The following is a 27813-nucleotide window of genomic DNA, read 5'->3' as shown; positions in this document are numbered from 1 at the left end:
GTCTGTCCCGGGCTCTCCCTGCTCCTGGGGGTCCTGCCGCTGCGGCACCAAATCCCTAGTCTCCACTTGGTGTCTCCCTGTGTGAACCTCGTGCCCCAGTGCCCCCTGTTCCCGAGGACAGCTGTCATCCTGGGTCAGGGCCCCATTCCAGCATGACATCATCTGAACTAATAACACCTGGAATGACACTGGTTTCAAGTGAGGTCACATTCTGAGGTCCTGGGGGTGAGGACCGCCACATACGGCTCTGGGGGTTGGAATCACAATTCAGCTCACAGACGTCAGTCACTGTCCCCGGCCTGAGGAGGGCTGCGGGTTCCCGGGGCCTGCAGGACCCATTGTAACGGGGGCACCCTTGGTTCCTGCACCCCACGGCTCAACCCCAGGGTCTCCCTGCTCACAGCCCCTGTTCACCAGCTGCGTTCCGGCAACGTGGCAGGCACGGAGGGTATGCCAAGGTGACTCCAGCACCCTTCAGGCCCAGGAAGTTGGCCCAGCCCACGGCTGGTTGTTGATTTTGGAAACTGGCTGTATGGAAACATGACATTTTTTTGGTGTCCAAAGCAACCAAGAAGAGAGTACGCAAAAGCTGGCTAACATTAAGATCAAGTCATCAGCAGTAAGAGTCCCCACTTCCCCGCTGGGACGGGGCAGGAGCCCTTACCACGTGATCTCACCTGGCTATATAGACAGGCCACGGGGCCCGGTCACCAGAGCCTGCAAGTCCCCAGCTGTCACCAAACCCAGATAGACGGTGCTGTCGACATGCAGTTCCTACTGCTGACCGTAGGCCTGGCGCTGGTCTGCGGCCTCCAGGCTCAGGAGGAGCCCCCAGAGAACCTGGAGGAGGTGAGCACAAGGGGGCCGGCTGCTCCCAGGGGGCGAGTGGGGCTGGAGGCGGTCAAACCCTGAGTGAGCATCGCGGACTGTGGGTGGCCTGCCCCTGGCTGAGGCGGGGGCCTTCTGGGGGTTGTCCAGGGAGCAGGACAGCAGGTTAGAATCGTGGTCCCAGGCAGCCAGACTCCCCCCAACTGAGTCTGCGCAAGGAAGCAGGGCTGAGAGGCCTGTGCTCCCTGGTCAGCCCCGTCCGACACTGCTGGGTGCCATCGCCCTTAGCGGACCACAGACAGACCCGGGTCATGACATAGGACGGAGCCTAGACACCACACTCGGTGACTTGTAAATGAGCCGTAGGGCAAGTCCATGGTGGGGGCCGCCCGTGGGGGAGTCCAAAGGTGACACTGGGAGCTGGAGCGCCTGCCATGGTCTTGGAAGGAGCCCTGAGCTCAGTCCACAAGGGAATGAAGCATCCCCTGGGGTCGAGGGGGCGAGTGCTGGGCACGGGGTCCGTGGGGCCAGAAGCCTGGACACACCTCCTTCCCACGGCCCCACATACCAGCTGGTCCAATGGCCCAAGAAGGGGCAGGTGCCGCACACGGGGGCCGTCCTTGAATCTGCCAGCCTCACCGGCATCACAGGGCCTTGCTGGGCACTGTGGGAGTGGACGCTGGGCATGGAGGCAGGGGGCCAGAGGAGGGCAGGGTCCAGGCCTCACTCTGTCCTCTCGTGGCCCCACAGCTGTCTGGGATCTGGTACACTGCCGCCCTGGCCTCCAACAACTCGGCCCTGATCGAGCCCGGAGGGCACTTCAGGGTTTTCGTCAACAGCCTGAGCACGAGTGATGGCAACCTGAACGGGCAGATGCTCATACCGTGGGTGCAGGGCGCAAGGGGCTCGGGCACGGCGGCGGAGCGGGGTGGACAGGGCGGCCCCGGGGAGGGGACGGGGACACTGATCCACAGGAGAAGCAGCAGAGGTCTGATCCCAGACCCCTCGCTGCTGTGTGGCCTGGGCCACCATCCAGCCCCCTCTGGGCACGGGGTCTCGAGCACCGGGACCTGGGCTTGTGCGGGTCAAGTGCAGGTGTGCGCGCCGTGGGGGGTGGGGGTGCTGCGGTCGCTGGCGCGTTCCCTCAGCTGCTGCTGCTAACGCAGCGTCCAGGAATCCAAGGAGGCCAGAGCCTGGAGGCACAGCCCAGGAGCGAGGACCAAGGTCACCTTCAAGGGGATCGAATGGATGCGTTCACCAAACTCCTAGAAGCCCACACGGAAAGCAGTGACTGTCACTACGGGCAAATTATACCTTCACGTAAAACGGGGAAAGAGCCTGGCGGACGGAGTGAACCAGCTGCCTTTGTCTGCAGGCAGAAAGACGGGTGCGAGAAGGTGTCCCTCACCGTGTACAAGACCGAGACCAACAACAAATTCAAACTGGAGTGTACGTATGTGTGGGCAACAGGCCCCCAGGGCACAGCCTCCCGGAGGTCTGGCTCTTGGGCTTGAAGCCCTGAGACAGGACCCAGCAGCTCCATGCCTGAGGGGTGGGCAGGCGCCGGAACTTGGGCCCCCAGCCCGGCTCTCGGGGGACAGAGCCTGCTCCCACACCCAGGCCCCCACGAGGCTGGGCGGGACGCGGAGCACTGCCCCTGGGCACAGGAAGTGCACAGGGGTCCCCCCAGCTGGGCAGGCAGCCACCCATCTCCCAGCCTCCCTCAGCCCCGATGTCCTCGGCAGTTTGGGGACACGACGATTTCTACCTGAAGGAGGCTCAGCCCCAGCAGTACCTGGTTCTCTACATCATCAACCACAACAATGACGAGACCAACCTGGTGGCCAACCTGCTGGGTGCGTGTGGTCCCCTCAGAGACGCCCACACGCGCAGGACTCAGTCTGGCCAGCGCGTGGGCAGTGGGCTGTTGCCCCCCAGCAGCAGAGGTCTCCAGACCCCCGCTGAAGGCTCCGCCCACAGCCACGCCCCCGTTCAGCCTCACCCACGGCACTCCCCCGCCTCCCCGCACACACTCGCTCACACGGCCCTCTCACCAGGACCGTCCGGTGAGCAGGGCTCAACCTCCACACTGCTCTGGGCAAGGGGAAGAAGGGACAGTCCCCTCCTCCTGTGTCATCCCAAGGGGAAGAGGAGTCTCTCCTCCCCACACCAGCCCTGATTTCCCACCAAGACACAGACTCCCCTCCCGGTCCCAGAGAGCACAGCACCCTGACCCCCCACAGCATCCAACGCCCCCAGGCCCCTGGCCCCCACCCCCCACAGCACCGGGCAGACCCCACCTCCCTTGTCCCCCGCAGTCCGGGACCCCAGCACGCAGCAGGACTTCCTGCAGACTTTCGAGTCCGCCTGTGAAGACCTCGGCCTGCGCCAGGATCAGATTCTGGTTGTGAACGCTGGCGGTGAGGCCTACTACTCTCCCACACCCTCGGGTCCCCTCGGGTCAGCAGCCACCATTGGGCAGGGGCCGGGCAGGGGTCAGGCAGGGACTCACCCCAGGTCACTGTGCCCCCTCAGATCGCTGCGACAGTTTCAGAGACTAAGGCCGTCAGCCCCGGGCAGGTGAGTGGTGCCGCTCCAGACCTGGGCCCCCAGGCTTCTGCAGGCCTGAGTTACACGGCTGGGGGGGAGGGGGGGTAGGCAGATGGAGCCCCCGCCCAGCCCCCGAGCTGCCTCTCAGAGCCCAGACCTGCCCCCCACCTCCCGTGCTGTCCCTTCCCTGATCCCCACCCCGTGCGCAGAGCCAAGAAGCAGGGTCTCGTCAGCATGGGGACTCGGACCTACAGGTTCGGGGACACTCTGCTCAGTGCCCCCTCTCTCCTCTGCAAACCCTCCAGGGATTCCAGCAAGAACACCCACCTGTGCTTCTGTGTGCCGCCCTGTCCGGCCCCGTCCCTGCTCCCTGCCTGGCCAGGCACACACTCCACCCAGCCCCATGCTGTGGTCCCCCCTTGCACAATAAAGGACGTTCCTTTCAAAAGATGACTGCCCGGTCAGTCAAAATTGTCCAGGGGTCGTTTCTTCTGGGGCTGCAGAAACGAGCAAAGAAAAAGACAAACTATCTTCCCCAATCAGAGCGCGTGAGCAGAGGAGCCAGAGCCCTTCCCCAAGCTGCGTGCCCACGGAACTCGGGCACAAACTGTTGCCAAGTGACAAGGAACGTGATCATTACAGTCTCACCCTTTCAAGTGTGCAAACATGCACTGTGAGGACTCTTGGCTTGAAATAACAGAAAACCTTACACACACACACACACACACACACACACACACACACAGATTTAGCAGCACACGGACTGTATTGGCTCTTACACGTGAAAGGTGCTGAGGCATCACTACTGCTTCAGGCATGGCTGTATCCAGGGGCAGAAGAGCCATCTTTCTCTGTCTCTTGCCTCTTCTTTCTTTCCTTGTTGGCTCCCTTCTCCGGCTGCCAGTACGGCTGCCAGCAGCCACGGACCACCTCCCCCTTCCTCAAGATACAGCGTAATGAGCTCATACTTCTCTCCAAAGTCCCTGCGGAGGCCTCTGCCCTGACGCCTGTGGGCTGCCCAGGTCCTGCCCCTCCTGTGTTCATCTCCAAATGGAGAGAGGTGATGCTCTTGTGCTTCTGGGCAACCAGGCCCGAGTCACGCGTCCTCCCTAGAGTCCAGGGGTGGGGGCGGATCACCCAAAGCCCAGGACCCAAGAAGACAGAGGGTGGTCCTCATGAGGACATGCTTGGTGGGGGGGGCAGAGGCACAGGTCCTGCTTGGGTCCACACCGCACGGGCTGCAACCTTTGTCCTGCACCCCCTCCCAGTGATGTCACTGCACCTCAATCCCCAAACACCTTGACCCCCCAGGGCCCAACCAGGACCCTGGTCACAGCGCCCGCTCCAGGTCAAAGGGTAGGACCTGGGGGTTCCTCTCATCGGGGGAGAGGAGAAATCTGGAGGACCCCTCCGTGAGCAAGACCGAGGGCAAGCTCCTATGTCTGCCCTCTCGGTGGGCGTGGGGCCACGTGGAGTTACTGCCGGAAGATGCACAGGAGGGGCTCCAGCCGGCAGAAAGTGAGGGCTCCCCACCCGCTGGGACAATCCCCTCGGAGCACGGGGCAAGGCTGCCCGGCTGCCCGTCCTGTGTGGGCGCCCAGGGGCCAGGCCGTCAGGATGAGCAGTCCCGGGGGTCCATCCGCCCCGCAGCTCTGACGAAGTCCTCCCCGTGGACTCTGCTTCGGGTCCACACACGGGCCAGCTCCCAGGGCAACACATGGAGACTACCAAGCAGCGATTCACCAAAGAAAAACCCGAGTAGCCCATAGAAATACGCATGTGTGCCTGAGCCGCTAGCGGAGAGACGCTGAGTAAAGCAGTAAGGGACCTGTTGTCCACCAGCAGCTCCGCAGAGACGAAGACAGCTCAAGAGCTGTTCACAGGATTCGGAACAAATGGCAGCTCTGAGTTGGACACAGGCACATTCTTGGAGCCAGAGGCCCCACTGAGACGGGGAAACCATCCTACAACATCGCCTCCACTTTAAGAAGCCAACGCGGTTCCCACACGCTCCCCATCGCTAGAGAAGGTTCAGGGAGACGAAGACCAGGGCAAAAGAAAGAGCGGACGGTCTGCAGCGAGCAAGGCCAAGAAGTCTCTGAGACGGACCGAGACCCGAAGATGGCACCACACTGCCCGCCCAGGAGACGAGCTGCCCCAAGGGCGAGAAGGAGCGCAGATGCGAGAAAGTTATGACAAGACAAACGTGAAACCAAATCAAAGATGAGACACGGCTGCTCACTTTGTATTAATGATCTTTTTTACCATTTGTCGCGTCCAGGCACAACGAACTGTGACCAGAGCTTCAGAAACAAGAGGCATGAGGCTGGCCTCGGGCCTCTCCTCAACGGCAGGCGAAGGCCGAGGCCCGAGGAGGCCAGGTGGACCCGCAGGCCAGGTCCAGGAACAGCACCAAGCATCGGGGACGCTGGGACAGAGGCCCAGCCCGGGGTGTCTGCTACCTCTCCCCCCTTGAGGGACCCACAGCAAACACATCCACCTGCATGGGGCCAAGGCTACCCACGCACACCCAAGGGATGCCAGGCCACGTGCAGCTTGGACCACAGCGGGAGAGAAGGCAGGACGCAGCCCCCAAACCGTGCCAGTGATCAAGGGTGGGAGCACTGGGGTGCAGCTCACTTGTGTGGACACTCTGCTCTCGGGAAGCCAGAGTCCGGGAAGGCGTGGGGGTGACGTGCAGCAATTGTAGAGCCCCTGGGGACTGGGGGTGACACACTGACCCGCGGCTTGGGGAATGCACCGAGCGGAGCCAGGGACAGCGTTCTGGGCGGGAAAGAGTGAACTAGACGGGGAACTCCTCTGGGCCCTTGAGAAGACTGCAGAAGGTGAAGAGGCTGTTGGTCCATTGTCTGGGGTAGGGCAAGCGCCTGGCCGGCCCACCGCCAATGACAGCCCACCCTGCTGCCATGCCCGTGGTCCCGCGTCCCTTTCACACAGCCCCTCCCACACCGGAGCCAGCTTGGAAGAGCTCCCTGCCTCTGTTTCCCTACACGTTCCACAGCTGCCAGCCTGCTGGTCACGCCCAGCTGCCCGGAGCACTTGCTGAATTCCGGAGCATGAACACGACACGCTGGGCATGGGGCAGGACAAAGCCCTCGGTGCCACCCGCAGAGCTCTGCCCAGCAGGAACAGGGCACCAGCTATCACTCTTCAAGACGAAGAGGTCAACACGCTCCCCACTGGAGCTGACAAGCTCACCGTGGATGCTGAACCCGCCCCGGGGGATGGCTGGGGCCACTGGGGAACTCCCGGCCCAGGAAGTGCTGTCTAGACCGGTCTCCTGATAGCCGGGCCCCAGGGGTCCATGCAGGGCTCAGGGCGCCCCTGGGACCCTGTGCAAGAGTAACATTTTACAACTGAGTGCACCTTTCGGTGAGAGGCCATTTGCTCTCTGCCCACACCGGGCTCCGTGACCCAGAATAGAAAGATTTCTCCCTGAAATGAGGGTGTGCCCCTAAGTGCCATCCGCCAGCTGTCCTGGGCCCTGGGCAAGTTCGGGGTGGGAGTGGGGACCGGGACCAGTAGGCAAGGAGGGGGTGGGGATCGGGAGCCTCAGAGAGGGGCTGTAGGGCGCACGGGCTGGGCCCAAGCAGACGCTCCCACCCCTGCGCGAGGAGGCTGGGCAGTGGAGGCCATGGGCTCTGCGTTCACCGGGTGACCCCTGGCCTCTCTGACTCGGAGCTCCTCTGCCCAGCTCTGGAGGTCAGAAGTCCGAGATCCGTCTCACTGGGCTAAAACCAAGGGGCCAGCAGGGCCCTGCTCCGTCCAGAGGCTCTCGGGAGGACCCGTGTCCTCACCTGCTTCTAGGGCGGCATTCCTCCCTTCGTGGCCCTTCCTCCTTCTTCAGAGGCAGGAGCAAAGCACCTTCAAACCCCCCACGGGCAAATTCCTCCTTTGGTGTCAAATACCCCACTGCTTCCCCGCTCTAAAGACCCCTGCAGCTCCGTATAGAGTCCAGCAGGTGATCCAGGAACACCCCCTGCCCCCAGGATGCCTCATGTACTCACATCCACAGAGACCCCTGTTCCACGTAAGGTCATGTCCACATGGGGACAGGCCTTCTCCGCGGTCCTCCCACAGTAACCGCTAGAACCATGAGACAGAGCCAGTAGAGACCCAGATGTGAGCAGACGTGACCACGTGCATATCCACGGAACGCTGCTGTCAGCACGGCACACAGAACACCTGTCCCTCAGGGGCACGGGGCATCCACGCCCACACACCACGGCTTGCACCAACACGTGCAAGCCTCGGCACGTTGCAGAGGTCGAAATCATGCAAGACAAATCCCTTTGGTCTTTGGTTGCTGAATTGTTTCCATAGAATGATTGACCGTACTGCCATTTAACGGGAAAAAATCAAGTCACGTACATCCGACAAAGCTCACAGGCAGGATCTCTAAAGAACTCCGACAAATCAACAGCAAACCACCCAACTAGAAAAACAGGCAGTGAAGGGGAACGGGCACTTCACAAAAGAAAACGTGTACATGCGTGGCCAGCAGGTCCACGGAAAGGTGCTCAGCACCGTTAGTCATCAGAGACACGAAGCAAAGCCAAGGTGTCCTGCCGCTTCTCACCCACAAAACGGCTAAAATTAAGGGCTGACTCATCCAAGCCTGACAATAATGTGAAGCAGGAACTCTCCAGTGCGGTCGGTGGGATGCAACGTGGCACGGCTACGTTGAGGAGTTTGGGGAGTTTTAATAACACTGGAAGCACATCTGCTCGTGACCCAGCAACTCTGCTCCTAACAGTTCAGTAAATAATTTTTCATTTACTATTTAGTATGGAATATTTGTTCAGTGTTTAGTACTATTTTGTACTTAGCACCTAAATAAATGGGAACGAGTGGCCGAAGCCAGAAGGAACCTGGAGCACCCACTGACAGCGGAGCGGAGGGATGACCTGCGGGACGGCCTCACCCAGGACGCTACGTGGGGGGAAAGGGACCAACACAACCCGACGGGGGACACGGACCGCAGCCGTGGGCAAGGACCCCCCACGCCTGCTGGTGGTTATGACATCACCACGCTCACGGACACACACACATGCCCGCTGCTGGTGGGCAAGGACCCCACACGCCTGCTGGTGGTTATGACATCACCACGCTCACGGACACACACACATGCCCGCTGCTGGTGGGCACGTGTAACGGTACGGCTGCCGTGGGAAACAGTGGCAGTTTCCCGACAGATGAAACCCAGAGCCAGGACGTGGTCCAGCAATTCCACTTCTGAAAGCCGGGACTCAGATCCATGCACACGCGCCTGTAAGCGTCACGACTCAGCACAGCCAGACGGTAGAGACGACCCAACCCATGCATGCGGCGTGGAATACCACCACGCCAGCCCACAAAAGGTCAAATCCCATAGGGTTCCATGAGCGTGGTCGTAATCACGGAGACAGAGAGCGGGAAGCTGGGGGCCGGGGCAGGGGACAGGAGGGTCCGTGCTTCCTGGGGACAGAGTTCCAGTCTGGGAAGAGCAGAAAGTTCTGGAGACGGACGGCGGTGCCGGTGGCACACCATGGTGAGTGCACCCCACGCCACGGAGACGTGCGTTTCAAACAGTTATGATGGCGGATCTTCCGTGATGTAGATGCGACCACAATAAAACAAATTCATTCATTCAGAAAGTCACGTGGGTGAATCTTACAAACATAGCACTTCACCAAAAACAACGGGATACAAACACTGTGTCCTGTATGACACGATTTTTATAAACTTCAAACACAGTCAAAATGAAAAGGTGCTAGGGACGCACAGTGGGTGGGGGAAGGGGCCTCCAGAGATTCAGGGTGGGGTCACACCGGCAGGGGTGCCCCGTGGCGGGGCGGACACGGGAAGACCAGACTCACCTGAGACAGCGGCCTCAGCGACCAGGCGGGCTGAACCCTGGGAGCCACGTGGCATCTCGGCGCTAAGTGCTCGTAATGAAAAGCTAACGTCCGGCTTCTTGGCTGGACACGTCCACCGTGCCGGTGGCACTGCGGGTGTGCACGTGCTTCAAGGACACAGCAGTGTCAGAGATCATTCTGGGAGGATGGCCAGCAAGGGCAGGCTACGTACCCCCATCCCAAGATGCCTCGCTAGATGGGGGACACCCTCCTGCAGATGTGAGCCCGGGCTCACGATGGGCAGGCAGGTGACACTCGACAGCCTCGCCTCAGGCACCTGCAGGGCGGGATGAGTGAGGGGCATCTGAGGGCTCTGGATTCCACTCGCCCAAAAGATGGGGGGCTGGGAGAGCCCCAGGGGCTGGAAGTGCAGGGCCACTGCAGTGACCACCTTCGGGACAGCCACGGCCAGCCCCTGGCTGAGCCTCTGCCCCAGGCATCGGCCCCCTGGCTGCGGCAGAGCCAGGCTCTGACTCTCTCCTGTTAGCGGCTGCCCCGCGTTCTCGGTCCTGCCCCGGCGCAGCGACCTCCACGCAGCCTGGAAGGCAGATGACGCAGAGTGGGCACGTGGACACAAAGTGCGCGGCCAGCGCCCACGGCTGGCTGAGGTCACCCGGGCCCTGGGACAAGGATGAACACACCAATCCCCACACCTGCCACGAGGACAGAGAACACGAGCGTGTGACCTGCTGTGCCAGGCCAGAGGCCACCAGACGCCAGCTTTTGTTTTTGAAAATTAGCATCTCGGGAACCTTTGTTCAAGTGCTAAATGCCGCTGTGGGCCTGGGCCCCGGGGGACAGTAACTGCTGCCAGGAGCCTGGCTGGGAAGGACCCTTCTGGGAGGGGCACTCACCATCAGTCCCCGACGAGGACGTCCCGGCAGAGAGCGGGGCGATGGGGGTGAAGGCCCCGCGTCTAGGCTGACCCTGTGCCCTGGTCTGAGACGGGGCGAGGTGCCTGTGCCTTCCCCGAGGGGCCGCTGGCACAGGGTGGCTGGGAGCCAGTATTCCAGAAGCACGCTAGCCTGGCCAGGAGGCCTGCCTGGGCTTGACAACAAGGACAGAGGCAGCCAGCTGAGCCCCGGAGCCAGGCAGGGGCAGTTGTGGGACCTGACTTGTCACCAGCGCTCATGGCATGCCCTGGAGTGACCCGTCCACCTCATTTCCACGACTACAGAAACAAGAAAGGGCTTGGCGAGCCGGTGTCGGGCACGCACGGCCCAACCTGGCACAAGGTAACTACTGCCAGGCAGGTTAGCCTCCTGGGGACCATCACACGGCACCACACACAGGGCATAACATGACAGAACCGCCCCCCCCCCCCGCCCCGGTCTGGAGACCAGACAGCCAAGCCCCAGGTGTCCACAGCTCTGAGCCCTTCCGAGGCTCTGAGGGAGAACTGCCCCTTGCCTCTGCCGGGCTTGGTGGGGCCCGTGTCCCCGGCTTGCAGCTGCGACCCTCCCCCCTCCCCTCTGTCCCCGGCTGGCTCATCCCTCCGTGTCACATGTGAGCCTCTGTCTCCCCCCCATCACCAGATTCAGGGCCCACCCTAATCCAGGATGATTTCATGTCCAGCCTTACCTTAATGACATCTGCAAAGACTCTTACTCCAAATAAGGTCACATTCTGAGTTTTGGATGGATATGAATTTTGGGGAGACCCTATTCAGCCCCACTCAGGAAAAACCGTGCATGCCCTATCACTCTGCCAGGAGGGGCCAGTGCTCACCTAAATGGGGGGCACAGGTGAGGGTCCTCAGTGCCCACCTGTCAGAACATGGCCATTGCTGAGCAGGAAGGACCCCAGCCCAGGGGTCTGGCAAAGGACTTTTCCTTGGCCACATGCAGCACCTTGGCTCAGGCCCGGGTCCCCACCTCAAAGTGGTGGGAAGGAGCTGGGCAACCACAGGTCACTGAGACACCTGGGCAGCCACTACAAAGTTGGGGAGTAAAGACCCCAAGAAGCGAGGGGTCCTAAAGGCAGCAGCCAGTATCTTGCAAGAACAGGCCCCCAGAAATGCTTTCCAAATTGAAACACAGAACCCAAGACCCTGGCCTTCTAGACTCTCAATTTGGGGAGTGTCTTGGAAGCCCGACCCCACCCCCATGGCCCTGCTCACCCCCACCCCATCCAGGAGGAAGGGGGCCTCTCCCTGAAGGAGTAGAATGCGACCAAGTCCCTTTTCTTGCATTTAACCTCCAAGCAATGAGCCACTGCCCTGTTTCTACCACAAGCTTCCCTGCGAGGCACAGAGGGCCCCCCCCCCCAGTCTCCAGTTCTCCAGGTTCCAAGCGTCCCCAGGGTCACTTTGCCCAAGTGACTCACACAGACTGCTGGCCACACACTTTCTTTCCCTCTGCCATGCGGGGTGGGGGGGGGGGGGTCCCAGGTGGCCAGGTGTCAGGACTGAGGTCACCCCCAGGAGGCCCCTGGCACCCCCCCACCCCCCGCCAGCCAAACAGTCTGACCTAAAACAAGCTGTGGGCTTAAACCCCGGGCTGCAGGCTGGCCACCACTGCAGCACCCCTCCCTCTGGTCTGTGGCGTCGGAGCCAGCACGTGCTGCCCCACGGCTGATGGCCACGGAGATGCCCGGTGCCCGTGCTGAGAGCAGCAGGAGCAGCCTCGGCCATCACCCCTGGGCCCGGCGCGGCTCCCCGAGGGGCCTGGGCGGGCTCCCCGCCTCGCTCTGCCTCCTGCTGCGACCGCCCCGAGCCTGCAACTCGCTGGGTCCTCCCCCTGCACGGTTCATTGGGAACACAGGCAGGAGCGCCCACAACAGGAGGGACCCCGATGACACCCGTGTTCTCACAGGCACGCTCTGCGGCCCCTCTCAGGCCAGCGTGGCTGGGGAGGCGCCTGGCACTCCCGGGGTGCCGTGGGGGCTGTGGAATGTGAGCACCAGACACCTCCCACCATCCCGAGGACAGCCAGCGCCACGGTCCTGCACCTGGACTTGGGAGTGGAGGGCGCTGGTGACACGGGCGCCTGCGGGCACACATCTCTGCGGGGACATACCTAGCAGAGCACTGGCCACGTCCAGGGGCTCTGGCAGGCCACGCAACTGGCCTTCTGCGGGCTTTGAGCCCACTGACCTCCCTGCCCCAAAGCATCCAAGTTCATGCTAGTTCCCATCCTCGTTATTACTCGTGTGGTCATTTTATTTCCAGCCATTCTGGGGCGCGGGGGCAAGGAGGTGTCGAGAATCTCAGTATAACTTCTACTTCTCTGGTTACCAATGGGGCTGCACACCCTTCCACGCGTTGGGCCGTCGGATCACCTCTTTGTCAAGCAGCAACTCGAGTCTCTTCCCATTTCTCCGTCAGTGCTTTCTTGTTGATTTGGTATGTGCCCTTTATATATTCTGGAGGAGAGCCCCTGGCTGATAATAGAGTTGGTTCATCTTTGTCACCCTGTGGCTGCATTTCCACCCGCTTGTCTTCCAGTGAACGGGGGCTCTTCATTTCCACACTCAAGTGGGCTTTTCGCGAAGGGATCCTGCCTTTTCTGTCCCGTCTCTGAGGGCTCTTTCTCCTTGAGGCCGTGAGGTGCTCTGCTGTCCCCCGGTTCACAGACTCGGCCCTTTTGCCTTTCACATCCAGACGGACCGTCCCCCTGTGCAGGACACTCTGCTTCTTCCTGCAGACCCGCTCTCCACCCACAAACACGTTCCCACAGCTGCAGCAACAGGCGGCTTCCCGCAGGACCCACGGAAGGGAGGCCCCGCAGGAGACGGGAGCCGGGGTCTGGGACATGTGCAGCCCACCCCGCTGCGTCCCTCCCAGAGGCCCTGCCTGCAGCCCCACAGGCTGACCTCTCCCCACCCTCCCACACCTCTGCCTCAGGCCCTTCCCTGAACTCCGCAGATCGCCCTCCGGGCACGCCACCTGTTCCCGCTGGGACTTGACCCCCATCCTGCAGCTGCTGTAACAAAGGGTCACGGACAGGGCAGAAACACCCAAGAGCTGTGCTCCCCCCATTCTGAGGCCCGAAGGCCCCCATCTGCAGTCACGGGGCCGCACTCCCTCTGGAGGCTCCAGGGGAGACTGGTCCTTCCGGATCCACCCAGCTCTGGGGCTGGCCGCACGGCCTGGCTTGCGGACACATCGCCCAACCTCTGCTCCGTCTTTCGTCCCGTGGTGGTCCTCTCGCCGTCTTCCAAGCGTCTGTGCCCAAACTGCCCCTTCATAAAGACGTCAGTCACACTGGGTTGGCCACCCTAGTGCCGTCCTCCCAACTTGATTAAACCCAGAAAGACCCAATCTCAAAGAAGGTCACATTCTGAGGTCCCGGGGACAGAACTTGCGCCCAGCTCGGGGGCGGGACAGCACTCAGCGCCCTGCCGGGGCTTACTTTTGTGTGGGCGTGAGGCAGGCTCACGCCCATTCTCGTCCTGGAGGGCATCCAGCGCCCAGTCTTCAAAACACTGTCTTGTACCCCATTTCTCTGCAGGGCCCCTACGTGGGAGGGCGTGTTTCTTCTTCAGCTCTGCACCGATACCACACTGGCTTCATTACCGAAACTCTGGGGTAAGAACACAAGTCGGCCGGAGGCAGTCCCACCAAACTGAGCTGTGGGAGGGTCTCGGCACGTGGGGGCCACACGCCACGCAGCCCGTGGGGATTCTGACTAGGATCCTGCTGAGCCCAGGGAGAGAGCGGACACTACAGTAGCGAGACTTCTAACCCCTGTACGTGGTGCGGGATTTGCTCAGTTCATCTAAATATCTCCATCCTGGTTGATAGTTTTCCGGGCACAAGGTCTGCACAATTTTTTTGTGGGATTGATCTCTGGCTACCTGATTTTTTTTCTGAATTGCAAATGAGGTCTCTTCAGTCTCCCACCCTATGATTGCTCACACAGCAACAGTGCCTTTGATGTACGGATCTGCGGCCACTTGCCTCCCGGAGCTCGCCAACGTGGCGAACGGATCAGCAGTGATCTACCCACGACCTCGGTAACACTCCTTGTCAACCTTTCGCCCAGGCTCCCTCCCGTCCCTGCACGGAAGGGCCGGTGCCGTGTCCGACAGCAATGGGGACAGCGTCCGCGGTCCTGCAAGGGAAGCTTCCATCTTCACACTGAGGCAGGACTGTTGGAGGAATGTGGCAACCTCCCTTCAAACAGATCAGTTCCCTTCTGGGTCAACGGCGGTGTGAATTTTTACCACAAATATTGCCAAGTCTCACCCAGTGCTTTTCCTGCCGCTACCATGACGTTCATGCTGTCTTTTCCGCCACTCTGCGCGTGAAATACGTTGATTCTCAATGACCAGCCTTGCATTTCTGGATCAAGCCCTCAAGGCCTTAACACATCACCCTTTCCATGGACTGCTGGGGTTTTCTGATGTCCTGAATGTGACTGGTAACGTGTCCTTCCTTGTAACCGTCCTCGTCCGGTTCTGATATCCACGTGCCATCACCGTCGTGAGCACAGACCACAGGGGGCAGGGGCAGGCATGAGGACACAGCACCACGACCCGGCCTCAGTGGGGGTGCAGGCACCTGGCAGCAGTGGGGGAGGGGGAGACCTCCCGGGAGCACCTCCGAGGAGTCCTGCAGCCAAGAAGTGGGCGGGCAGGCAGGCAGAGTGGTCACTGCCACGTAGACACTGAGGACACGGGGGCTCAGGACCTGAGGCCCCCGGCCCGAGGGGGACGCTGTAACCTGCACTTGCATTGGCCTGCCCTGTTCCCGAGGGCCCTAGGGGTCTCTGAGCAGCTGAATTTGGCCCAGCTCAGATCACCCTGCAGCAGGGAGGCTCTGGAAACAGGACGGAGTGGAGACGGGAGGCACTCCGGCTCAGCCCGCTGCCCTCAGCCCATTCCCGCTCTCCTGGGCCCCAGCCCTCGCTTTGCTCTGCCCAGATGGGCGGTTCCAAGAGAGGCACCTGGCAGCAAGGCCATTCCACAGAGCTGCCACGGTCCCCAACCTGGCGAGGCAGCACAGGGCATCTGTTCTCCACCTTCCTCGGTTCCCCTGCCAAGTCCCCGGACACCACGGCCAAGCACTCAACCGTATGGGCGGCTCTCACGAGGAGACATCACGGCCACCCAGGGCTGCCCCGTCAGAGGGAGCTCCGTGACTCGATGACCGGAGTTTGGCGCCCAGGGGGGATCCTGGAAGCAACCCAGGTACACGGTCGTGGTTCTGGGAAAGGGCATGACTGCCAGCATGTGTCGGGCAGGGGCTTTGTGGACAAATGGCCAAGTGGCCATTGTTGGCAGTAGTGTCAACAAATAGAGGGTCATTGTGGCCAGCAGGAGGAACCCGTGACAGCCGGCCACGGGCAGGAACTCCCTCCTGGCAGGGCACAAAAGGGCCAGCCTCACAGGCTCTGGACGCCCGAGGTGCTGCCGGTCATCCCTCGGTCACTGCTGCATCACCATGAACACCCTGCTGCTGCTGGTGCTGCTAGCTCTGCTCGGGGGCCCCCACGCCCTGCACACGGGCGCCCGGGACCCCAGCATCCGTGAGAATCTGGTAGCTGCCGCGGGCGTCCGGAGTGGGAGGAGGTGGCAGCTGGGGGCGGCGGGAGGGGGACAGGGCCGGGCGCCCTCCAGCCCCGGCTGCACCCTCTCCCGTGCCAGCACACCCACCTCTACTCGGCAGGTCAACGGCGACTGGTTCTCAATAGCCCAGGCTTCCGACGAACCAAAACTCCTACGGAAGGATGCAGACATGTTCCTCGTCCACAAAATCCACATAAGCCTCAAGACCATAGAGTTCCGGGCAGAGGGTGCCAGACGGCGCCAAGGTCCAGGGGAGCCCCATGCCCTGTCCCCGGTCGGCCTCACGGCCACCTCCCAGACACTGGAGGGTGCGGGGGACACGGTGACGCAGGGCAGGGCTGGGGCTCACTGGCCGGGGACAGGACACATGTCCTACATGCAGCGTGGCCAAGACCCACCCAGTCCCACCGAGGGGCTCCGTGGGCACGTCTTCTGGACACGGGGTCCCAAGGAATCTCCTCATCTTCTTCCAGGATACAGGGTACATGTCCCGATTATAATGATGACAAATAAAAAGGAAATTTCAGTACGTGCTGAAATGTAAGTATGAACAGTCAGCATCATCCAGCCTGCAAGCGTGGAGTCCCTGGGAGTCTCAGCAGCGTGTGGCCAGGAGCTCACCTGCCAGGACACCATCTCACAGGAGTGTCCCCGGCTGGCTTCAGTACCCAGAAGGGTCCCCAGCAGTGGGTGTCTGGGAAGCCCGGGAGCCCACACCCGGTCCTGCCCCTTCCTGAGGCCCGACTGCTCACGAGCACCAAGTTGTCTAAGGCCATGGAGGGACAGGAGGGCTCCCGGGGCCCAGTTCCGGCGCCGTGGAGAGCCCTGCACGCCCGCCTCCCACCCCACCCCCGGGATTCGCAGATGCTGGCCACAACACGATCTTCCTGGAGGAGGTGGACCCCTCTCATTTCCTCATCTTCTGCATCCACAACAGCTGGCACGGGAAGGAGACGGTGGCGGTGAACGTCCTCGGTAACTGCCCACCTCCCCCAGCCAGCAGGACACAGGTGGGACTCTGGCGGCAGTGGGGTCGCGGGGGACAGCAAAGTAGTAAGGTGCTAGGCCAACAGCGGAGACCTCACATGCCAGCGGCTCAGGTAAGCCTCCTCCAGCGTCACGGACAGTAAACTAGAGAAAACCCATGCGTGTGCCCCTCCCACCTGAGCCGAGGCCTCGCGGTCCTGCCGGCGGGCCCCCGTGGTATGGAAGCATCTGCTTCCCCGAGGCCACCAGGACCACAGAGACCCACCAACTAGAAAAGCAGGTAAGAGAAGGGGCTCTGTGGGTTAGCTGTGACCCCTCCCTGCTGTCATCAGGGACCACGGCGCCCTGGGCGTGACATCCAGACACGTGGCCGGGCAAACTATCATATTTAGGAAACAGGCTGGCGACCTCACTCGGGCTGAGTTAAGGGCTGTTGGTTGGGCCTCACTGGTCAGAGCTTCCAGAGGTGAGCGAGGGTCAGCAGCAGCGCAGCTCCCTCCGGAGGCGGCGGCTCCTGCCCCTTCCAGCCCCTGGGGCCCCGGGCGTCCCTGAGCTCTGCCTCCGGCCCCACAGAGCTTCTCCTCTGTTCTCAAACCTCCTTTCCCTTTCCCTTAAAAGAACATTTGTCACTGGTTTTCCTGCCCATCCTGAACCCAGCATTACCTCCTCGTCCTAAGACCCTTCCCACACCTTGCAAAGCTCCTGCTTCTAAACCAGGTCCCATTCCCAAGTTCTGGGGACAAGGATTTGCCCACACCTTTCAGGGGACCCAATCCAGCCACACAGGGAGCATGAAGACAATCTAACTTAGTGCACAGCCCCAGTTTGAGCCCCCAGACCTGCAGGGCCGGTGGGGTGAGTCCAAACGTCCAGAAGCCACTGGCCGCACCAAGCCGAGAGCTCAGCTCAGCACTCAGCGTGCAGGGGGCACAGAATGCCGACCCCGGGACAGAGCGATGTCCGGGGAGGGCGAGGAGCAGCCAACTAGCCAGGCAGGCACCACCACCGCCTCCAGCTACTCGCTTCTGCTTTGTAGGCGGTGGGCTCTTGGGGCTGGGGTGGCAGGGCAGGCGGCGGCCAGCTTTCACCTGTGTCCCCACGGTACTTCCCAAACACGGCTGTGTCGACCTGCTGGCCTTTAAACAAGCCCGAGAACCAGACACCCACAGATGCTCCTCGACACCGGCCCCGTAACACGACGTGCAGTGAACAAAGGAATCCTGGCCGGGAACAGCAAGGACGGGGGCCCAGAGGATGGGCTGGACCCCACCCAAGGGCCAGGGTAGCTCTCTGGGGGCCCCCTGCCTCCTCTCCGGTCTGGCATGGGGCCCTCTGGGCACACCCCTCCCACTCTGGTCACAGCAGCTTGTCCCCACAGCCGTGCCTGCAGCCTGAAAATCCAGGGTCGTCTCCAAGCTCCCAGAACCCCACTGCCCGTTGTCCCAAATGATCTGCCGGAGGGACGGCCCCCATTGCTCTGTCTGCAGGTGAGACCCCTACTGTGAGCTGGGACATCATGCAAATATTTCAGAATTACTGCAAAAGCCCCAGGATAAGTCCGACCAACATCATCAACCTGACCCGAACGGGTATGCGCCCGCCCTCATCCCCGCCCCGGAGGCCGGAAGGGCGCAGCTCAGACCCCCGCTCAGCAACCCACGCCCCTCTTCACAGATCGATGCTTGCGTGCCCGACAGCAGGCAGGCCCCTGGGCCCAGGTGAGTGACCTCTGACCCTGCAGGGGCTGTGGCACGGGGGCCCCCGAGGCCGGGGGGGTGAGGGGCAGGTGCTGCTCCACACAGAGCAGCCGCTACAGCAGCCGTCGGTGCAGCTGGGGGCGGACAGCACAGAGATTCAAATTGCTGGCTCTGCTGGGCAGGACCAGGCTGGGGCTGCCTGCAGGGTCCCCCAAACACTGATGGGAGCAGGGCCAGCCTGGGGCGCCGGGGGGCCTGCCGAGAGGCTGAGGGCCAGGCTGGAGGAGAGGTACGGCAGAGCCGACCGGGGGTTAGGTCCTGCTTGCGGACAGACCTCCCCAGTCGCCGACCCAGGGGCAGAGCCCAGGGCAGTGAGGGATCTGGCCCATCTGCCCCCACCCCGGCACCCACCCTGCCGCCTATCGCTCACAGGAGCAGCCCCCTCAAAGAACAAATAGTTCATAGTTGACCTGAGGAGCCCTTCAACCACTCCCATCCCCCCAGGAAGCCCCCCCTTCCTGGAGACTTTTCCTGCTGTGTCCAATAAATGATTGCTGCCCCTAGACCTAGTGTGCTCTGTGGTGGTGCTCTGGCTGGTGACCACAGGGGGCCAAGGCTGCGGGGGTCAGAGAGATGGGGACCCTCCCCTCCTGGTGAGCCGAGCTCAGCGCAGGCTCACGTTCACACGGTGGGAGGAAGATGCTAGAGGTTCCCCGGGGTGCCATTCAGAAGGGACAGCCGCACACAACGCAGGGAGTCAGCGAGGCCAGACCCCAGGGCCAGCTGGACCCCTCAGTCCTGGGGCTTCCCACCCCATGGGGACAGAAGCAGAGCTCATGGGGACAGAGACAGCCAGCAGCGCCAATCCAGGTTGGTCCCGGCTTTGGAGGCCCTTCTGGCCACATACACCGGTGTCTCTGCTAAATGACAGTGGCTGAGGCCCTGGGGGCAGGGACAGCCACTGGGCAGGCAGCAGGGGACGCTGACCGCTGCATCTTCCTCCTTCCTGAGTCGTGCAGGCCCGGCAGGTGCATGCCCGCAGCCCCTCTGATGCACACCTAAGTCCCCCAGGCTCCCCTCCACTGGCGCCCAGCTGCACGGAGGCTCCCTGCCCCACAGCAGACAGGCCCCTGTCCTCCCCCAGGGCCACCACCTCTGAGCCACCCATCAAGCCCACCCCCATCCCAGACCAGGGGGTTCTTGCCGGCAGCCAAGGGTCCCTCGAGGGAGTCACTCGGGGCAGGCCATACCGTCCAGCACCAAGGCCTGCGTCAGCCTTGGGTGAAGGGGAGCTGGCTGTGCTATCCCCCAGTCAGAAGAGGGAGACCTCCCACCCCTACATTTGGGATGAGAGTCCCAGGCCCTGGGACCCACCCCCAGGCCATCCCCAGCACCCAGGAGCCCTCCCTGCCTGACTCCCTCCGCACTGCCCAGCCGTCGGGTGCCCACCCTAACATCCCCCATCAGAAGCCCACGTCCCCACTTGTACCCCCCAAGGGCCCTTCCAGCTCGTCTGTTCCAGCAAGACCTAGGAGTGGAGCCACGTCCTTGGCCCCAGCCATGGGGCGGCTGCCCGTCTCATGGCCCCCGGGCCTCGGGTCCCCAGCAGTTCAACAACCCTATCCTCTCTGGCTTCCCCCATCCAGGAGCAACACGACTTCCTTCTCCTTGGCTCCCCGGAGCCCCAGCTGTTCCTGTGTCCCACCTCTGCATCCTTCTCCCACCAGCCCTCATCCTGGGGCAGCGCCAACCCCTGGCCCACCCTGCGACACCTGTCTGGATCACGGTCTGGGAGCGCCTGGTCTCCTCGCTCCTCCTCATGCCAGCCAAACTGCTCTTACCCCGGAGCCCCCAGCCCTGCCGCCTGCTACCCTCCAGGACAGGCCCAGTGCATCCTGCCCCCGCAACTCGAATGCCCTGCCCATGCACGGGGAAGGGGGCAGGAAGGGTGAAGGAACCTGTCTATCATCCTCTGAGCAAGGGGCATGGGACCTCCAAACCAGTACACTGGCTGTGGGCAGGCCTGGGGGCCCCCTTTCGGCCACGAGCACCCCACCGAGCTCAGGTGACAGGCTAGGGGACCGCGGGGCCTGCTGGGGGATGACAAGGTGTCCTGGGTGCCAATGAGCAAGGGTGGGGCTGGAGCCGCACCAAGCAGGTTCTTGGCTTCCTCGGGTCTGTACCGGGGCGGGGGGGTGGGATAGTGAGGTGTGGCCAGTCAAGCAAGGGTCTCGGGGGGACTTCCTCTGACTCACTCACTGGTCACCTGGGTTGGGAGATGGAGAATACACCTGTCCTGCCAAGAGAAGGTCAGAGCCTGGGGGCAAAGGAGGGGCCCCAGGACGGCGCCTCCCCCCCAGCAGCGGAGCCCCTGGCCCTCCAGGGCAAGACCCATTTGTCCAGAGGGCTAAATGAGGTCCCTGAACAGAACTGAACACCTTGACTCAAAACCCAGTTCATGGTGACCACAGCGGCCATGACGCCCAAGGAGCGACAGGAGCAGGGAGAGGCCGAGAATGCAGAGGAAAGCAGGCAGGGGGAGGGGCAGGGCACGGGAGGGGCAGACTGAGGGTAGCAAACTGTCAGCGCTCAGCCCAAGCCCAATGCCCGACTGTCACCAAGGCCCAGCCTCGGGCACAGTCCCTCCAAAATGTCCCAAGCCAAGGGGTGCGTGGGTTGAGAGAGGGTGTGGCCTGAGGGCGTCTGGGGTCCTGCCAGGCCTGCCCCTTCTATGCATCCTATTTCCAGACAAACAGGACCTCATGGTGGGGGCAATGGGGAGGGAAGCTAATCACCTTGAGAGCTGGGAGGGAGTTGTGCCAAGGCCCCCCAGCCACCCCCAAATCCCCAGAACAAGCCCAAAGTCGCCAGCGTCACAGCTTTCTGAACCCACCCTTGAGCACACACAGCTACGATGACCACCACCAACACCTGAATTCGGGTCAAAAAAGGCTGGAAAGGAGAACGACGGGAAGCAGACTGTTCCCTAGACCCTGCAGCTCCTTCCAGCTTCAGCCAAGCTCCCAGCAGGCCCTGCAGCAGTCCCTCTCTCCTCCAGCTCACCTGGGGGTTCCATCATCAAGCCCCGCCCGCCACTCCCCTGCATGTCACTGTCTGCAGGAGGGAGGCCAAGCCCCAGCCAGCTCAGGGACAGGGCTCTGTGCCCACACTCCTATGGCCGGCAGGGCAGGGGCCCTGGGAACTCGTGGCCACGGCAGGGGTGAATGCCGGTTCCAGGCCACTCTCCTCCCACCGGCGGGTGGGGAGAGGAGGGGGCACTGTTGATCAACCACTGCTCTTACCCCACAAGCCCGCACCGGGCCTCAGGGTCACGCTCAACACGGCTCCAGGTGCCCCTCCAGGGGTTCGAGATGGGCAGGGCTGCAGCCTGAGACAAGGCCTCCCTTGCCAAGGCAGAGCTGGGGTGGGGCTGGGGCAGGGTCTCATCTCTGCTCCTAGGACCTCGGCTGGGGCTCCTGAGCTCCCTCACGGGGTGCTGACCTGAGGTCAGCGTGCGGGCGGGGTCACAGGCGGCCTGCCTGGGGCTCCGAGCAAGACTGTTCCTAGGTCAGCTCAAGCAGAAACAACTACGGTTTCCACGCAGCCCTGCAGCAAACCCCAGCAGAACCAGACCTGCTCCCGGGTGGGGCTCAGCAATTCGACCCCCAGTCCCCCTCTGGGCTCGGGGAGCCAGAAACTCACAGGGCGGGGCCTGGGCGCTTGCCTCAGCCCTGACACAGCAGCCCCACAGCAGGGTCACCCGCAGCTGGGTTCACGGTGCTGGGCTGACAGCAGGGCACCTGCAGCGCCCACCCTGCCAACGGGAGGCACGGGCCTACGTTCGAGGGTCACATACAAACACGCCCGTGCGCACACCAGCACCGGTGCTCACAGACACACGCACACGAGGAGCACGCAGGTCCTGAGGACTGGGGTCTAGGGGTGACAGCCACCCCCCATGGGCACCGGGCCTCCCCCAGGCTCCCTCCCCCCAGCCGCTGCCTGGCTCCCCTCCAGCATCACCGAGCGCTCACTCTGCCAGTACCTCCATCCCACGCCAGCTGCTCCTCACCTTTGTTTCCAATGACTCACAGAATGAATGGAACTTTCCGGCTGCAGGGACACAAAGGCATGCAGGTGTGGGGCAGACAGCCTGGACAGGGACTCAGAACTCCCAGTCAGAACCTACTCTCCTGGAGAGCAGAGAGCCATCTGGCCCCTGGAGCTCTCTCCGGCCTCAGGGTCACGGGGAGGTGGAGGCCTGGAGCCCAGCATCTCCAGAAGGGGTTGATCAGGAGCAGAGTAGTGAGGCCCCGGCCAGCCTGGGTCAGAGACGGACACCGCCTTTGCTGCGGCTGAAAGGTGGTGAGATGTAGGGCAGGGTCAGCCGCACTCGACCGTGGGGCTTAGGCTGCTCCTCCTAATAACCCGGGCCCTCCCCGGATCCCAGCAGTCAGGAGCAGCTAGGACTGGAGCCGTGCCCGCCAGGAGAAGGATCGAGATGCTGACACGAGGTGGCCTCTGTCCCAGCCCCCCCCCCACATCCCCCAAGAGAGGAGTGCAAACGGCCCCACCTCAAAGGCAGAGGCCAGCCCTTCCCTTGGGGCCCTAGCTGCGGCCAAAAGCACCAGGGCCTCCCCCGACAGACCCCTGGGCCATGAGGACCGCACAGCTCAGACCAGCCTTGGGGAGTGAGAGGTGGGGTCCCGCGCCCACCGCTCCTGGGAGCAGGCCGGGAACATAGAACTCTCAGCCCCCGGAGCCCTCCCCAGGCTGCAGGGCTATTTAGAGACTCCGCAAGGCCAAGAGTGTTGCAGAAACCAAGCCCCAGGCAGGTGCCCGCGCTCTGAGCGGATGCGGTGCCATCTGCCCAGTGAATGGCACTGATTACACAGACGCTCCAAAGTTCCGCTTTCTGCAGGAGCGCCGCCCTGCCTTTATTTCTCGGCCTCCACCGCTGCGGCCCCGCCAGCCTCGCCACAGCAGACCACAGCTGCCACCCAAACCCAAAATAAGCCGCCGGGCGCCTGACACGGACACGTGCGACACGCCACCCCCCCCCCCGCCCCCGCCGCCTAGCAGGGGAAGAAGTCGGGGAAGATATTGTCCACCTCCTCCCGCAGGGCCAGGCTAGGGCAGCCTGTGTCCGAGCCCCATGGCTCCAGGGGGCCGTCCGGGAGCTCCTGGGAGCCGGGCTCGGGGTCTGTCAAGAAGCCTGGCTCTGCCCTGTCCAGCAGGCTGCTCCTGGCTGTGCTCCGAGAAGGGGCACCGGCACCTCTGCCCTCCAGAGACCCTGGAAGCAGACAGGACACATCAGCCTGGCTACCTGGGCGAGGCACAGCAGAGTCAAGGTGCAGAAGAGGCCCACCTCTGTCCTGCCTGGCTTGGAAGCCCTTGGCTCCCAAGTGCCATGACGGGTGGGCGAACCCACTCCTGCTGACCCTGCTCGAGACCCGGGAGGACCTATTAGAGCACGACAGAGAGCGATGTCCCACAGCACTAAATCTCACAGACGTTCTGCTCCTCTCCCACCCAGATGCCCTTGTAGGACCGTTTAGAGAAAAAGCACAGACCCCCAGCAGCAAGAGACACACACCACGCTCCAACATGCCCTACGTGCACACGCGTCACCTTGCGTTCCCCACCCCAATGACCCTGACAACCACCAGCAGGGAGAACGTGGGCTCAGAGACAGATAGTGGGACCCTAGTGGCACACAGCAAGGGGAGCCCACTCACATCTCCCCATTAATCCCAGCCACCTGCCCAGCCCCTCATCCAGATTGGCTGATGCCCCGAGGCCTGGCCCTCATGAGGGCCAGTGGTGGCCCAGGCCCCACATCCCCACTCACCCAGCCACCAGTCGGGACTGGTGTTCAGCAAGAAGGATGTCCCATCTTCCACGTCACATCCCGACACAGGCCTGAATGGGACCAGAAGACTTCGCCCTGAGTGATCCCAAGTGAACTCGCTCTTGGAACCTCAAGACGGAAGTGCAGAACCTCAAAGCTAGCTTCAGGTTCAGGCTGAACAGGGTGCCCCCCCCCCCCGCCAGACCCAGAGCCTGCCCACCGAGGACAGACTGGCCCACCCCGCTGCCTCTGCTGGTTTCCCTCCAGCCTCTGCCACGCTCCCCTCCCACGCCCCAGCTGGTCCGTGCTCACAAAACACAAACTCGTTTACTATCAGCCAAAACACAGACCGGCTAGGAACACGACAACATTTTCGGAAACGCATCAGAAAGCCACACGGCGGCGTCTGGCTCAAACGGGTCTGGGCTGGCAGCTGCGGCCCAGGCACAGACAGTGAGGGAGGGGGACAGACTTCCCAGGGGCGGGGGCGGGCAGAGTGTGGGCAGGACTGGAAGGAGGCATGCGGGACCGCTGCAGAAATGCCCACCTGGGTACCCACCTGATGTCCGGTGTCTCCACAGAGCTGGCCTCCTCCGCTGGGGGCCCAGCCTGGTCCAGGCAGCTCTGAGCCTCTTCGCTCACCAGGGGGGAGGGTGGCTGCCACAAGCGGGGAGGCCAGGGTGGGGGCGGCCTCAGGGGCTTGGAGGAACTTGGGCCTGGAGACTGAGACAGCAGGATGCAAGGCTCTACGACAGAAGTGAGGTGCAGGTTGGCCTTCCCCACGTGGGGAGCAGCGCTCCTCTAAAGCCCTTGGCCCCTACCTGCCATGCCCAGCACAGGACAAAGGAGCTCAGAAGCAGGAGGCAGACAGATGACCCAGAGATGAACACCCAGGGCTGCGGTGCTGGGCACCTGCCCCAGGAACGCTTCTCGGAGACACCCACTTGGCCTCAGATCAGTCCTTGGAGCTCAGATCTAGAACCCCACTCCCTCTGCCCACAGTCCCTAAGCCAGCCTCCACCATCAGATCTAGCACGCTGCCATGTGACCTCTGCACCCTCACACCCTGCCCACGGCTCCCAAAGTTCCCTGGAGATGCCAGCTCCACCGCCAGCCTTGGTGACAGCAAGCCGCCGCCCCTCCTGTGCTGGCACTTTCGAGCAATCAGAAAGCATAGCCTTGGCTCCCGGGGCAGTCACGTGCACGGGGCCTAAACGCTCTCACAGTCATTCGTGCTCAAGTACTGACAGACAGCTGCGGTGCAGGGTCCAGACGAGGGAGACGCAGTCGTCAGAACTGCCCTGCAGGCTGGGCTGGCACAGCACCGGAGGACAAAGGCCCTCCCCGTGCAGAGTCTGTGACTCATTCGATTACAGAAGAAAGAACAGGAAGGCCGCCCGAGAAGCCCAGGCCGTGCGGGGGCTGCTCAAGAGAGCTGGGCACAACGTGGCCAGCAGCAGGGATGAGGACCGGGACCCGGGGACCCCTAGAGGCCCAAGGTGACGGAGGACTGGGGGGCCTGTCCTTGAGGAGCAGAAGCTTGGACACTGCTCCCTGGCAGAGAACAGGACAAAGAGGACAGGCCAAGAATGGCCCCCACCTGCAGCCGAGAAGCCCAGGCCACCTCAGCTGCACCCCTGCCCCTGGTGGCACCCGTTACCCTGTGTTTACCACAGCTGAAAGCAGCATGGGGTCCCCGAGATTCACCCTGACACGCACGTGTGTCATGATGAGAGAACCACGGCAGGTGTCCAAGCCTTGATGAGGAACAGACCCCGCCATGCCCGGGATCAGAAGCCATCCATCCTGCAGAGCACACCTGTCCCCCTCCAGCGAGGACACCAGCCCCATCCGCACTGGGACCGGCCCTTGCTTACCAGGGGGGGCTGGCAGACCCTCCGGCATCTCAGCTGTTCCCGATGGGGCCTCGCCCTCGCCAGCGCCCGTGGTCACACAGCTCGGAGGAGCCCGTGGCCTAGGTGACACAAAGACAGAGGAGGAGCCCTGAACCATCTGTGTCTGCTGCCCCCGTGGGCTCCCCAGCCACCCAGGGGACACTAACACACTCAGGCCACAGGCTCCTGTGCCTCCGTCTGGTGGCCCTGCTGCGCTCGGACACGGAAAGGCCAGCTGGGTAACGTCCCTCTGCCACTCGCGCCACGTCTCCTTGGAAGGACCAAGAACCTAAAATGGAAGCAAGTGTCATAAGCCACACACACGCAGGAAACGCACGCTGTGGGTTGTCACGGGCTGCCCTGCAGGGGTCCGAGAGGCTCAGCCTGGGTGCAGACCCCAGACCGGAAAAACAGAACAGAGGGCAGTGGGGATGTAACGGATGCAAGATGCCCCACAGCGGCTCCTCCGCGCGGACCGGGCGCCGGAACAGCACTCACAGCGTGCGGCTCCTGGTTAGGCATGACGGTGCCAGCGAGCCGCAGGAACTGCACCGCCATCTCTAGGACCGAGGCCATGTCCTCCCGCCGGCCATCAAACTGGGGCAGCAGAGCCCGCAGGCGCTCGCAGCTCACCGAGATCCGCTTCCTGCTTCCAGACAAGCAACAGTGTCCGTCAGCCCACCCGGCCACCACCAGGAAAAAGGACCACAGCTGCCAGAACACCCCAGGCTCTCCTCACCGAGGGGTTACCCGCACCTTTGCACCAGCGTGGCCAGCCTGGCCCTGGACCCCGGTGCTAGAGACCCCAAAGGCACACCCTTGAGCCACCCAGGACTCAGGTCAGAAAGAAGGCTACAGAGGTGGGCCCTGGGAAGCCCCTCCCTTGGGTTTTCTTGCTCAGCCTGCCACCTGCCAACTGCCCCTGACGGCAAGGCCGGCATGATCCCTGTTCCAGCTGCCCACACCCGCGTCACAGCCACCAGTCTGATGTCCTCGGCCGTCCCCACCACAACTCCCCTGCAAGCCCGGGACCGTCCTTCGCCCACCTGCGCTCCCTCTCGCTGAGCACATTCCGCGGGAGGCCAAAGCCAGAGCCCGAACGCTCGGAGGGCGCCTTGACCGGGCGGGCGCCCTGGCCGTGGTCCTCGCTGCAGCCCTGGGTGCTGGACGGGAAAGAGCCGCTGCCCAGGAGAGGCAAAGAGCGCGGAGCTCCGTGAAGCCCCGGAAAACACCGCTGGGACCCAGGTGCCCTCATGGACGTCGCTGGGGGGGGGGGGGGGCCACCGGGGTGGGGGTGGGGGTGGGGGTGGATAGGGTCCTCCTCGGGGGCTTCCCCTCCCCCCACAGGACCTGCGGTGGGCGCCCTGCCCCAGGGGGTCCTGCCGGGTGGGGACCTGCAGCTCGGTTCCCGCCCCCCACCAACCTGAGCAGACGCCTTCCAGATGACCCCCTCCAGCGCCTCCCAGGTTGCTCACCTGCACCCCTCTACAGCAGCCTCAGGGCCCTGGGACGCCATGAGCGCAGCTGCAAGGACGCAACCACACGCCCAGGACCCCCACGTGCCCGCCCTACGCGAA

At 62.9% G+C, this 27813-nt stretch overlaps 3 protein-coding genes across 3 annotated transcripts; 2 read left to right on the top strand and 1 right to left on the bottom strand.

The window, feature by feature from the left end:
* The first annotated feature begins 765 nt into the window (after nucleotides 1–765).
* LOC123802786 (minor allergen Can f 2-like) lies at nucleotides 766–5605 on the top strand. Its single transcript, XM_087869669.1, has 6 exons — nucleotides 766–849; nucleotides 1579–1712; nucleotides 2204–2277; nucleotides 2574–2684; nucleotides 3147–3248; nucleotides 5403–5605. Exons 1-6 carry the CDS (start codon nucleotides 766–768, stop codon nucleotides 5603–5605), a joined length of 708 nt encoding a protein of 235 aa, XP_087725795.1.
* Nucleotides 5606–14562: 8957 nt separating this feature from the next.
* On the top strand, nucleotides 14563–22866 carry LOC148108538 (uterocalin-like). The gene is made up of 8 exons (XM_087869668.1): nucleotides 14563–14659; nucleotides 15605–15777; nucleotides 15907–16133; nucleotides 16324–16346; nucleotides 16671–16781; nucleotides 18281–18382; nucleotides 18468–18511; nucleotides 22732–22866. Exons 1-8 carry the CDS (start codon nucleotides 14563–14565, stop codon nucleotides 22864–22866), a joined length of 912 nt encoding a protein of 303 aa, XP_087725794.1.
* Nucleotides 22867–23549: 683 nt separating this feature from the next.
* On the bottom strand, nucleotides 23550–27491 carry SOHLH1 (spermatogenesis and oogenesis specific basic helix-loop-helix 1). The gene is made up of 7 exons (XM_045813677.2): nucleotides 27283–27491; nucleotides 26735–26882; nucleotides 26404–26525; nucleotides 26219–26316; nucleotides 24901–25087; nucleotides 24342–24412; nucleotides 23550–23783 (listed from the first exon to the last, which is right to left on the bottom strand). Exons 1-7 carry the CDS (start codon nucleotides 27489–27491, stop codon nucleotides 23566–23568), a joined length of 1053 nt encoding a protein of 350 aa, XP_045669633.2. The 3' UTR covers nucleotides 23550–23565.
* Nucleotides 27492–27813: the final 322 nt, after the last annotated feature.

The sequence above is a fragment of the Ursus americanus genome, chromosome 18 (assembly GCF_024610735.1).
Source record: "Ursus americanus isolate L20-20 chromosome 18, mUrsAme1.1.p, whole genome shotgun sequence".
Taxonomy (NCBI): Eukaryota; Metazoa; Chordata; class Mammalia; order Carnivora; family Ursidae; genus Ursus; species Ursus americanus.
This window is presented reverse-complemented; position numbering and strand designations above follow the sequence as displayed.

Excerpts from the sequence above, each read along its gene's own strand:
- LOC123802786 (XM_087869669.1), top strand. The coding sequence starts at position 766 with ATGCAGTTCCTACTGCTGACCGTAGGCCTGGCGCTGGTCTGCGGCCTC. Across the intron at positions 2,278-2,573 it reads CAACAAATTCAAACTGGAGT|TTTGGGGACACGACGATTTC; the intron begins GTACGTATGTGT and ends TGTCCTCGGCAG. Across the intron at positions 2,685-3,146 it reads CCTGGTGGCCAACCTGCTGG|TCCGGGACCCCAGCACGCAG; the intron begins GTGCGTGTGGTC and ends TGTCCCCCGCAG.
- LOC148108538 (XM_087869668.1), top strand. The coding sequence starts at position 14,563 with ATGACCAGCCTTGCATTTCTGGATCAAGCCCTCAAGGCCTTAACACAT. Across the intron at positions 15,778-15,906 it reads CCAGCATCCGTGAGAATCTG|GTCAACGGCGACTGGTTCTC; the intron begins GTAGCTGCCGCG and ends TCTACTCGGCAG. Across the intron at positions 16,134-16,323 it reads GGTGCGGGGGACACGGTGAC|GAAATTTCAGTACGTGCTGA; the intron begins GCAGGGCAGGGC and ends ACAAATAAAAAG.
- SOHLH1 (XM_045813677.2), bottom strand. The coding sequence starts at position 27,491 with ATGAGGGCACCTGGGTCCCAGCGGTGTTTTCCGGGGCTTCACGGAGCT. Across the intron at positions 26,526-26,734 it reads CTAACCAGGAGCCGCACGCT|GTTCTTGGTCCTTCCAAGGA; the intron begins GTGAGTGCTGTT and ends CTTCCATTTTAG. Across the intron at positions 26,317-26,403 it reads GGAGCCTGTGGCCTGAGTGT|GCCACGGGCTCCTCCGAGCT; the intron begins GTTAGTGTCCCC and ends TGTGTCACCTAG.